Raw genomic sequence first — 12,069 nt, 5'->3', positions numbered from 1 at the left:
TACAAATGCAGTAGTACTAAAAAATTACTTACAGAGTCAGAATATGGCCTGACACCCTGTGGGTCAGCGTGTTGTTAGCACTCCTGTTAAATGGTGGCTGCAGTGCTCCTGCAGTGACAGGTGTGGTTCTGTTGGAGCAGTGATCCTGTAGAAGGGTGGAGTTTTCCTCTGAAGGTCCAGTTTTGGTGCCGATCGGCCTGGTCTTCCAATGGGACCCCGTGGAGCTGACAGCTGCTCTTCTGGGAATCCTGTGGGAGAAGGCAGACTCTTGTTCACATCCTCAGATTATATCCAGGTAGGAATGCTTGGCTCCTCCCTCTGGGCGGAGCTTCTCACAATAGGATGATGGAATTTTTATCAGTGACACTCAATGGCCCATTAACAGAAGTTATCTCCCTGGAGGGAGGATTCCTTGTGGAAGAGATAAAGTAAACTGCTCAATTAACAGATGATAATTGCCCCACCTTTAACAGAGGGTAATTGAATACACACCCAGCTAAACCTGAGACACTGTTCCAGCCTTGGAAAGCAGGATTTGGTACCAGGACTTGTTATGGAATGCAACTCTGATTGAAGGCAGAGATAGAATCTCCAGAGCTTGCAGACAGAAATGGACAGTTGTGTGATACTCATTTCAACATCTTCTCTTTTGGAATTATTGACTAATGATTATTTGCTTTGCCAATCTAATACTAATCTAAATTACACTGTTCCTTAAGTTAAGTTGGTGTCTGTATCTTTGGTGCTGGCCCTGCCCACTGGTGAAACAGGGCCCCATCCTGCCTAAGTGTTGCCTGGAAAGACAAAAACCCTCACTCTAAATGTCCCCCCTTCCTCCTTGTTCCCCACACTTCATACACTGATCATGATGTCCTATGGTCTGGGGTATCCCTGGGGTCAGCTGGGATCTCCTGTCCTGGCTGTGTCCCCTCCCAACCTCGCCCACACCCTCAGCCCCACCCCAGCGTGGCTGAACGAGGGGCAGGACAGGCCTTGGTTCAGTGTGAGCTCAGCAAGAACGAAACCATCTCTGCGTGCTCAGCCCTGTGCTCAGCCCCCGGCCCCGGCATTTCCTCCACTCCCACCCCGGACCCCCCTTTCCCACCCCTCTGCCCCACGGCCGCCGCAGCACCGGCTGACAATTGAAGCAATTCTGTGGCAATTCCAAGTTTCATTGGTTCCTGCACAGCTCCAGCTCAGCTGCTGGCAGGTTCCAATTAAAGAAAAGTGCAAATTCGGCCCAATACAGATATTATTAAAAGGAAGGGGAAGCGTTTAGTAGCTGTCACAAAGGTGACAGAGATAAAGAGAATAATGATTCTCACATTTGGCAAAGAACCCAAGCCTGGGAATTCAGGAGTTATTTGGGAATTTGTCGGGTCCGGCTGTCTGTCTCTGCCCCGACACAGGTAGAGTGGTTCTTGGGTGGCACGCGTTTCAAAGGACGAGTCTAGACTCTTCAGCTTTTCGATCTTCAGATTGTTTATTGTTTCTTATCTACAAAATTTTCTGTCTGCCCAACAGAGGTCTGATCTGCAAAGCAGCCAAGGACACTCTGACCACCCACGGGGCGGTCATGTCTTTTTATACTAAAATCTACGTACATAATATTTACCTTTATTTTCCAATACTTTTCACCTGTGTTAGCAAGTGCACCTTCACCATAAACCAATCCCCAAGTGCCAACATCACCACAGGAGATGGAAGACAAGAAGAAGAAAGAAGAAGGACGAGACACACCCTGATCCCTCCATCTTGTCTCCATAACCCCCCTGTACCAAAAACTTTAAAGTTTATATTTCACCCTCTAAATGTGTCCCTTTTACCCCCTTCACTCTAAAGTGATTCTCATGTCCTCAAATTCTTGTCACTTCTGTGGATGGATCAAAACCAAGCCACCAAACACTCTTGGCAACATTCCAGGATTTCCGAGACCCCCAAGGGTTCTCCTGGCATCTCTGGACATCGGGAGTGATGTGCTGAGATCCCACATCTCCCCCTTCTGTTTGCACCAAGAAGACTTCTTTGGCAACTTGACTCATGACACGTCGCACACACAAAAAGATGCATGGGACGATGAGCATGAGGACTAAGAGAATTATTAAAATATAAAATCCCATTTTTAAAAACCCTCTCCATAAGGGAGAAAGATCAAAAAATCCCGCCACACCATCAATCCATGACCCAGTGATTTTGCCTAGTTTCTTTATACTGTCTTTTATATTTTGAATACTTTCATGAATTGATCTCGAATGATCCGAGAGATTCATGCAGCACATTCCCTCAAACTCTTCACATCCATGTCCATGAGCAAGCAATAGATAATTGATTGCTGCCCTATTTGGCAGAGTTGCCTCTCTCACACTGCTTATGTTTTTTAACATATCACTCAAAGCGAGAGAGACTGATTGAGCATGCTTGCTCAACCAACAACCCATGTGGTCCAGTTGAGTCAAGGCCACCCCCGACACTGTCTGAGGTGAGAAAATTGCTGCCGCAATTCTCCTTGCCTTGTCCCAGGTGTACACTTCATCATCACAGTCTGCACTGTAATGTTGCAAGGACCTTTTTTCTTTATGTTTTTGCTCTCTCAATACTTTCAAATCTGGTGACAACACTGAAATCCTCCCAATGCTGCATGGACCTCCCTTGGCATTTGCAGGAATGCCGTGCCAAATTCTGTCCCCACAAATTAAAAACAACCCACGTGGCAATTGCACTGGGACCTGGATTGATCCTTTGGCTGTCGTCACAGTGTGATTGCACCAAGCTGATGCGTTTCTATAATATTTGTGATTTGGTGTAACATCAACGCTTTTGTTTGTCCTTGACACATTCGAAATTTCGAATTTCATGCATAGTTCCATTGTTGTGGACCCAAAAATTTCCAATTCCTGCGGTTCGGTAGAAGCCACAGGTAAAAGATGTGTCCAAGCACACCATTCATTCACAGGATCTTTGATGACCTGCGAAATCTCCATTGGAGAATGCCCTGGAATTGGCCATTCGCCCACTGGCAACCCAACCATGCATGCTGTGAATGGTTTCCCTGGTTTCGAATGTGTCAGGCAGATACTTTCTAAATTTGCTGCCTGGGCTAACGTTTCCCAAACATTTTGTTTTGGTTGACTGATGGGTAGATTTGTTCCATTGCCTAAGGCAACAGATGAAAGCATGAGCATCATGAAGCTCATGACTTCACCCTTATAAAAAATCATTGTCATGCTTCCACTCAAAGCCACAAAGGAAAAACCCCCAAAGTTTTTATTCTTTTTGTCCCTCTTCTGAGTCATTGCGCACAACTTGAGTTTCTTCCTCCGTCTGCGTGCTCGTTTCTCTGCCTCTGGGATCTGTGCTCTCCTGCTCTCTTGTCCGAAATGGCTTCACGTGCCGCGCTGACACCCACTTCAGCCCTCGCCCTGTGGAAACACAAGCGAAACCCTTGCCCCAAGTGATTAGTTTGAAAGGACCCTCTATTTGTCCTGTCTCTGGGTTTCTGATCAAAACCAAAGGATTCTCCCTTAGTTTTGCCTGAGAACTGTTTGAAAAATGCCTCACGATTGGTGGATTGGGTTCAGAAGACGAGCTGTTAAGAAAATTCAACACATACAATGCTTTGTTTAACTTCATGTGTGGTGTCGCCTCTGGCTCCCCCCTTTTCTGCCTGTCCAAAAGGGATTTCAGGGTGTGATGTGTTCTTTCAATGATTGCCTGACCTGTGGGTGAATGTGGAATGCCAAATGTGTGTCTGACACCCCATTTCTTCAGGAATCTGTCAAGCACCCTGCCTGTATATGTTGGACCATTATCTGTTTTTATTTCTTGAGGCACACCTAATGATGCAAATGCTTGCAAAAAATGTCGACAAGCATGTTCTGCTGTTTCCCCTGCATGTGCTGAAGCAAAGACTGCCCCTGAGAATGTATCTACTGACACATGAACATTTTTGAGTCTCCCAAATGATGGATATTTTGTGACATCTGTTTGCCACAGCTGAAGACTTTGCAGTCCTCGTGGATTGACTGCTCCTGTCCTGTCCTATTATTAAGAAATCTTGTTTTTTGTATGAATCTCCGCGGATTCCTGTTGGAACCTCCGCATGACTTTCATCCAGAAAGCAAATTAATTTGGAAGTTGCCAGTGTGCACTGTGCCCCTGGTGGAAGGAGTTCTGGGTCGCTTGAGAATCGGCTGAGGAGTTTGCTGAGGGCGTCTGCTTGACGTTCCCCGATGACTGTCCTGTTGGTTGTTGTGTCACCGCCATCACTTGTGTCGACACGCGCTGACGGTTTGTGGGCGCGCTCCTTCTCCCGTTTCCCGGAAGTGGTAAAGGATTACCCTTCCACGTCTGTCTGGGAAAAACATTCTTTCACAGAGTGTCTTCCTCTTCCACACCGCGCACAAAGTGGCTTTGCAGGTTTTTGTGTCTGCACTTGTGTGTGTGCATGTGGACAATTCTTTTTCAAGTGTCCAAACACCCCACATTTGTAGCATTGTCCTCCTGATGGATTGCTCTTCTTCTGGATAGTTGCAAGAACTTTATTTATGTTTTCACTCTGTTGTTGGAGTACCTTTTCCAGCATCTTTTCAACCTTGTCCTGATCTTCTGACTGCCTCTCCGGGTTTCTTCTTATCTGTTCTCCCCATTCTCCTCTCAGCTCATCCCTCACGATCGACGCGACGTGCTGAGGTGTTCCCACTCTGCTGCATGCCTCCACCATCTCTGCCAAGGATGGCCGTCCTGGCATTGCGCTGATGACCCATTGACAATCCGGGTTGGCATTGCCGAAAGCTAGACTTTCCATGAGAGGTTGCTTCGCCTCGTCAATCGTCACCTGTCGATCCACAGCTTGCGAGAGTCGATCTATGAAAGATGAGAATGGTTCTGTGGGACCTTGCCTGACGCATGAGAATGGGACATCCGGAACTCCCGCCGGAGCAATCTGCAAGATTGCTTTGCGTGCTGCTTCTTTGATGTCATTCAACACCCGTCGTGGAAGCCATGCTGCTTGCTCCACTGGATTGTCATCTGGAGGATCTCCTGCTAACTGTGCTTCTGTGAGGTTTGTGTTTGGCCCACCTTGATAGCTGGCTCTCAACTCTGTGAGATATCTTCTCCATCTTCTGTCCCAGATAAGACTTTGTGTGTCAGTGAGAATCATCGACACAAGACATCGAATGTCGAATGGCGTGAAATCATACGCATTGAATGTCCCCTTCAGGAGCTGTTTGAAGAACTGCGAATTCAGACCATTGTTCTGAATGGCCTTTGATAAGTCTTTGATCACTTCGTGACCCAACCTTTCCCACCTTGGATTTTGGCCTTGTGCATCATATGTCACTGGCATTATTATGTCTCCTGATCCTTTGATCAAACCCTTTTCTTTTGATAATTCATTTCTAATTTCCCTCCAGTCTATTGGTTCTATTGGCTGTTCTTCTTCCTCCTCTGGAAACTCCATTGGCCATTGCCTGCACAATGGAATCGTGGAGGTTCTTGGTGATCTTTCACTCCATGTGCTTCGACTTGAGGTCTTCAGTCTTGCTCCTAAATCTGGAAAAGAAACTTGAGGCTCTCTTGAACGTGTTCTTTTTGCTGCATCAAAAGACTGCAGAAGATTCCTTGCTGCTTCCGCTGCTGAAAGCATCCATGCTGGAATTCCCTCTCTTGCTGTAATGTGTATCATTTCTTCTTCTTGAGGCTGTGCTTCATCTGAGCTGTCTTCAACTTCATATGATCCTGAAGTTGATGGAATATTATCCTTTTGCTGTGTTGTTGTTGTTGTTCTTGTTTTCTTTAATGTAGCTTTCTTTTTATAAATTGTTGGAAAAAATTGCTGCATTGTCGCAGTTTGGCCAGCAGGTGATGTGGTGGCGCTGTCGAGCAGTTCCGACACGTCCTGCAATGTGGTCGTCCCTCCACGAGGTGGCGCTGTCGCCTGCCTGGAGAACCTTGATGACAACACGAACTCCATCGCTTCCTGCTCGGCAGACTGCGACGCTTGCAACCGTGTTTGAGACCGAGTTTGCATGGCTGTTAACTGAGCTGGCATTGAGGGTTGAATACTTAAACGTTTCTTTTGAGTGGAAGGGGTTTGAACCATAGGGTTTGAGACTAAAGGCATCGGTCTCGGAGAGGGGGTGGAGCCCCGGGATGTCGAACCCCGAGCGTGGCCCCTCCTCTTCGCCCCAGACGTCACAGAGGATCGGACCCACCCCCGACCTCGCTCCGCCGGCACTTCCCGCGCATGCATGCCTTCGGGGACGCCCCCTGCCTCCCCTGTACTGACGTCACTGTCTCCGTCCCGCTCCACCTCCGAAGTCTCCTCCCTATTGTCTGTTCCTGTCCCTCTCTCCTCCTCCTCTGACGCTGTATCCACACCCCCCGCCGAAGCGCGCAGCCCCCCCTCTGCGGGTGCCCCCTTTCTCGCTGCGATTCGAGCCGATCTCCGGGTCCAGATTTCCGGGTCTGACGTCACCACCACGCGTTTCCTGAGTCCCTCCATGGCAGCTCGCTGGAGCTCTGCAGCTGCTCCGCCCTTGCTGCCCGTGTCTGACGCTGCTGCGCTGGTTTGAGAGCCCTCCCCGGCTGTCCTTTGAGCCTTGCTCGACCCGCGCGCTTTTGGCACCGCGCTAAACGGGGCCGCCGCTGCTTTCGGCGTTGCGCTCGCAAAAGCCGCACCAGAACCCGTGTCTCCCATCGCCTCCACGCCCCCCCCGCCGGCCGCCGCCGCTTCCGCGCTGCCGCGCATGCCGCGAGAGAGCGCATCCCCCCTCCCCGACTCCGCCACTTTTTCCACCTCCTCTCCCTCTGATTCCTGCGAATCGGGATGGTACGCTCTTAGAGAGTGACCTGCCTCCTCGATATCACTAGGAGAAAACTTTATTTCATCAGGGAGCGGAATGGTATCATCTGTGTCTGAGTCAGAGTCTGAAACCCCTGCACTCTCTGGAGTCTCAGGGCGCTTTAGGGTTCCCTTGGGTTTTCGGGATGGTGGGACTGAAGGCAATGACATTTCTCCTGGTCCCTTTTTCTCGGGCACCTTTTCCCCCGGGCCAATTGAGATCAGAGCCAATCTCTGCTTTGAGCCTTGCTCTGGTCCCTCCGCCCCTTTGGGACCCGCAACAAGTTGTTGCCTGGCTGACCCTCTCAACTGAGTCGAGGTCGCCTCTAACATAATTCTTGCTGAAGACAGCAATTTCAAGGCTGTCTTATCATCATTGGTGGCTAGAAAATATAGGTGTCTGTTAACTTCTTGCCAAAAGCCTACTTCAAATAACAACCTTGTTTCTGAGTACGGGTAATTACACCGCACCCACAGCAGTAATTCTCTAAGCTTTTTCTTTGGGATCCCCCTTGTGTGTGTGTCTGCCACACCCTGTAGGTCGGACAGAATCTCTATTTGTTCCTGGGAAAGTGTACCCCCCATGTTCTTAATTCTTGACCTTCTCACCGAATTCCTGTCGTCAGAGCAGTCCGAAGGCTCCTGGTCTCTGGCCTGCAGGTCACAGGAGATGGATTCGGAGGCGCCTTTCCGATTCCGATCCGGGCTGTCCTGCTCCGAACTTTCTTCGGTGGAAGTGGAGTGCGATGTTCTCTGTGGCTGCCGCGTCTGCAGATTCTCCTGGCTGCTTTCTGGCTGTTTTCCCAAGGAGTTATCAGTGCTCTCCTGGGAATGAGTCCAGCTCGGGAGCTGCCCACTCGGTTCTTCAAGGCTGTCCTGTGCAAGAGGTACACACCAGAGCTCACCGTGGCTCAGCAAGTGCTGCCGGATGCTGCTGGATCGCCGGTTGCTGCCGAGTAGCTCCCCGGGTCGTCCGCCGGGTGCCCACCGGGTGTCCACTGGGTGTCCACTGGGTGCCCACCCAGGGACGCCAAATGTCGGGTTCGGCTGTCTGTCTCTGCCCCGACACAGGTAGTGTGGTTCTTGGGTGGCACGCGTTTCAAAGGACGAGTCTGGACTCTTCAGCTTTTCGATCTTCAGATTGTTTATTGTTTCTTATCTACAAAATTTTCTGTCTGCCCAACAGAGGTCTGATCTGCAAGCAGTCACAGGCACTCTCTGACCACCCACGGGGCAGTCATGTCCTTTTATACTAATATCTACGTACATAATATTTACCTTTATTTCCCAATGCTTTTCACCCATGTTAGCAAGTGCACCTTCACCATAAACCAATCCCCAAGTGCCAACATCACCACAGGAGATGGAGGACAAGAAGAAGAAAGAAGAAGGACGAGACATGCCCTGATCCCTCCATCTTGTCTCCATAACCCCCCTGTACCAAAAACCTTAAAGTCTATATTTCACCCTCTAAATGTGTCTCTTTTACACCTTTTACTCTAAAGTGATTCTCTTGTCCTCAAACTCTTGTTATTTCTGTGGATGGATCAAAATCAAGCCACCAGACACTTCTGGCAACATTCCAGGATTTCCGAGACCCCCAAGGGTTCTCCTGGCATCTCTGGACATCGGGAACGATGTGCTGAGATCCCACATTCTCAGACAGTGGGAATATAGAAACCTAAAGAGGAATGTCCTGTGTTCCCCAGCTCCATGTGACCGTGTTCCCAGGGGTCTTAGGATGAGGGAAGAGACAAGGGTCTGACTCCATGTTTCAGAAGGCTTGATTTATTATTTTATGATATATATTATATTAAAACTATACTAAAAGAATAGAAGAAGGGATTTCATCAGAAGGCTAGCTAAGAATAGAATAGGAAGGAGTGATAACAAAGGCTTCTGGCCTGGACTCTCTGTCTGAGCCAGTTGGGCTGTGATTGGCCATTAGTTACAAACATCCAGCATGGGCCAATCACAGATCCACCTTTTGCATTCCACAGCAGCAGATAACCATTGTTTACATTTAGTTCCTGAGGTCTCTCAGCTTCTCAGGAGGAAAAATCCCAAGGAAAGGAGTTTTCATAAAAGATGTCTGTGACAGCTCCATGTTCCTTAGAAGGGACTTAGGAATTATTTAACATCATTGAAATTTAGAGTAAAAATTGTGGTGGCCTAGGGCATTTCTCTGGATGACCCAAGTGACAAAAGGTCTTAATGCCACTGAGATAGGTTTTGCAAAGTGCACTGGTGCCTTTAAAATGTGACACATTAGTAGAAGTTGGTGTTCATTTTAGGGTGGAAAAGGTAAATTGATGCCCTTGAAGGGTTCTAGGAAATGGTTTTTCTTCTGCCATGGGGATGGCACTAAATGTCCTGTGCTGAGCCAGTTTCTTTTCCTGCAGGATTATTCCCACGAGCTGGTCTGTGTCACTGAAAATGAAAGGATAGTTGTGCCAATTCGGGCCATTGGTGCCCGAGCTACCCTGGACTTCCCTGCCCAGCTGGACTTCTCCAAGTGTCCGGTCAGGTACAGAACCCAGAAGACTACGCTGGTGCGCAATGTTGGTAACCAGGCAGCTCGGTACCAGCTGAGCACCGAGAGGTGAGGATCTGTCCTTGTGCATATCTTGGTTTGGAAAGACAGGAGTCTGCTAAGGAAGGCAGGAGCCTCTCCTGAAATGGAGAATGTAAACCCTCCCCACCCCTCCGAATTGCTATAAATTTTAAATTAAGGGGGCTCTCAGGCAAAAATACGGGAGCAGGAAATAACAGCCCCTTAATAGGGAAAAGAAAAAAAAAGGATAAAATCAACAATGCAGTACACTAGAACAACACTGACAGAGTCAGAACCCAACCTGACACCCTGTGGGGTGTTGGTGGCAGTCCAATTGGAAATGTGGCTGCAGCCCTCCTGCAGTGTCAGGGGTGGTTCTGTTGGAGCAAGGGGCACCTGTAGAGAAGGATGTATTCTTCCTCTGAAGATCCAGTGGAGGAAGAAGAGGCAGCTGCTGTTTCTCTGGGGAATCAAGTGGAGAAAGCCGTGCTGGTGTCTCAAAAACCTCTGGATTCTATCTGGGTAGCAATGCTTGGCTCCTCCCTCTGGGCGGAGCATCTCCCAATGGGATGTTATAGTTCTTATCAGTCGTGCAGTGACATTCAATAGCCTGTTATCAGCAGATGTCCCCTCCCCCGGAAGGAGTGATTGTGGTCACTCAGAGAGAGAGATAAAGCAAACTGCCCACTTGACAAAGGTAGTCTGCCATACAGATGGTAATGGAAAAGATCTTGCATTGCAATCTGGAACACATGGCAAGAGACAATCCTGGCCCAGCCAAAGGGAGAAGGGGTGGTCATAGGGGAGGCAGAGCTCAGTCCTCAGCACCACAGCAGCGTGAGGCCTTGTCCCTGCCAGCCTGAGCCATGTGCTGGGAGGATAATGCAGTGTGAGCAGGAGAGCTGATGCTGGCTGCTCTGCAGCTTTGGAGCTGGGCTGCTGCTCTTGGCAGGCACTGGCTCAAGGCAGTGAAGGAATGAAAGCAATCTGCACTGGATGATAGCAATAAGATAAGGGAGATGGATAAAGAAGAACAAGGAAGTTATTCCTTAGCAAGAGAAAAGTGGTGAGTAGGTGTGCCCATAGTGGAGAAACAATGATGCTGGCTTTGTTTTTGGAGGAAAAGTGCTGCTTTTTTCTTTTGGAAATCAAGAGGGAACCTTTCACCATCAAAGAACTGATTCTCCTCTGTCCCTCCCCCAAAGTGGTCATGGGGTGTTTGTGCATAAGCAGCTTTCTCCTGGAGCAAGGGCAGGTGTCTCTTGTTGAGATGTGCAGAGCAGAGCCAGGGCAGTCCTGTGAATACAACACAAGGCCCAGGTCACTGCTCCTTGATTTGGAACCAAAAGGCAGAGTGGGCACTGATTGGCATCAGCCATGAAATCAACTGGTGAGTGTTGTGCAGCTTCAAGTGCTGATTCCAGTGGATGTTGGTGACTTTTGGAGTGTGTCTGCTGAGTTCAAGGCCAGGTGAGGTGCTGTGCTAGATTCAGGACAGCCTTGTTTGCTTGTTGAAGCTCTTGCTCTTGGCTGTGCCAGCTGGGGCACTGCTGACAAGCTGGTCCTTTCCTCTAGGATTCATCTGTCCCCTGGGTAGAACTGTTGCTGCTCTTTCCAGAGGATGTTTGGGAATGCCCTGGATTTGTGTCTCAGAACTGTGTCTGTAATGATTGGGTGGGTCAAACTCTCCTGGGAAAGCTTCTCCATGGGAACAGCAGTTGCAGCTAAGAAGGAGCAAAGCAGGGCACCTGTGGCTGGCAGGGCTGCTTACAGAAGTTTGTGGGGACACCTTGATGGGGAAACTGAGGCATGGAGCCCTGTCTGGGTGTGTGTTCAGGGTCCTTCATGGGACCCCCAGCAAGCCAGGGGCTTCTCCTGCCTGCCCTGTGCCCAGAGCCCATCAGGGGCTGTTGGCTGCTGCCACTTGGCTTGAGCTGCCCCCTGTGCACAGGGCCCTGTGCTGAGCACACGGTGCTGTGTTGGTTGGAAACCCAGGGTGCCCTGAGCCCAGGTTTTGTGCCCCCGAGCCACGACAGCCGGACCTTTGCAATCCCTTTAACCGAGCCCTTTCCTGCTCTGTCCTCGGCCTCCAGGGGCAGCGTCACTGCACCGAGTTTACACTTCGACCTCCCTGAGCTCGACTTCGGGGACATCTCCCTTGGTGAGTGTTGCCTGGGCTGGGACACAGCGTCAGGGATCTGTGCCTTCCAACAGAAAAGCATCCCTCACTCCTGGTCTGCCCCAGCAGCCTCTTCAGGCTGTCAACTGCAGGGCTGCTGCTGCTGCTGCCTCAGGGGGCATTTTGCCATTGTGAGATCCAATAGGAGCAAGGAATAGAAAGTCGGTATTTTCTGGTGTCTCTGTGCTGCTTGAAAAGACAGATGTCTGCCAAGGAAGGTGGGAATCTTCCTGCAATGGAAAGATGAGCCATTCCCTCCAAATTATTATCCCTTTGAAATGACAGGGCTCCCAGGCAAAACTATGGGAAAAGGAATAACAGTTCTTTCCTAGACTATCTCAGGAGAGCACAGACAAGAAGGCAAGAACAGACGTTTCCCAGGGGCCAAGTCCCGTTTTTCCCTTTTGGTGGAGTTGTGGTCACAGCAGGAGGAGCTGTGGGCTCTGGCAGGGCAGGGATCCCCTCCCAGCCGGTGCGGGAAGGGAAGGGAAG

The 12,069-nt window shown here is 49.6% G+C and overlaps 1 protein-coding gene across 1 annotated transcript in view; it reads right to left on the bottom strand.

Annotated features, from left to right (window-relative positions):
* LOC136569716 (zinc finger protein 345-like) overlaps positions 1-6,751 on the bottom strand; it is a 183,217-nt gene extending 176,466 nt beyond the window's left edge. The window contains exons 1-2 of the mRNA XM_066570075.1: positions 6,223-6,751; positions 4,670-4,863 (exon numbers count right to left, since the gene is read on the bottom strand). Of these exons, the coding sequence (XP_066426172.1) occupies positions 4,670-4,863; positions 6,223-6,751 (723 nt within the window). The remainder of the gene's footprint in view (positions 1-4,669; positions 4,864-6,222) is intronic.
* Between the last annotated feature and the right edge of the window lie 5,318 nt (positions 6,752-12,069).

Source organism: Molothrus aeneus, unplaced genomic scaffold (genome assembly GCF_037042795.1).
Source record: "Molothrus aeneus isolate 106 unplaced genomic scaffold, BPBGC_Maene_1.0 scaffold_19a, whole genome shotgun sequence".
NCBI lineage: Eukaryota > Metazoa > Chordata > Aves > Passeriformes > Icteridae > Molothrus > Molothrus aeneus.
This window is presented reverse-complemented; position numbering and strand designations above follow the sequence as displayed.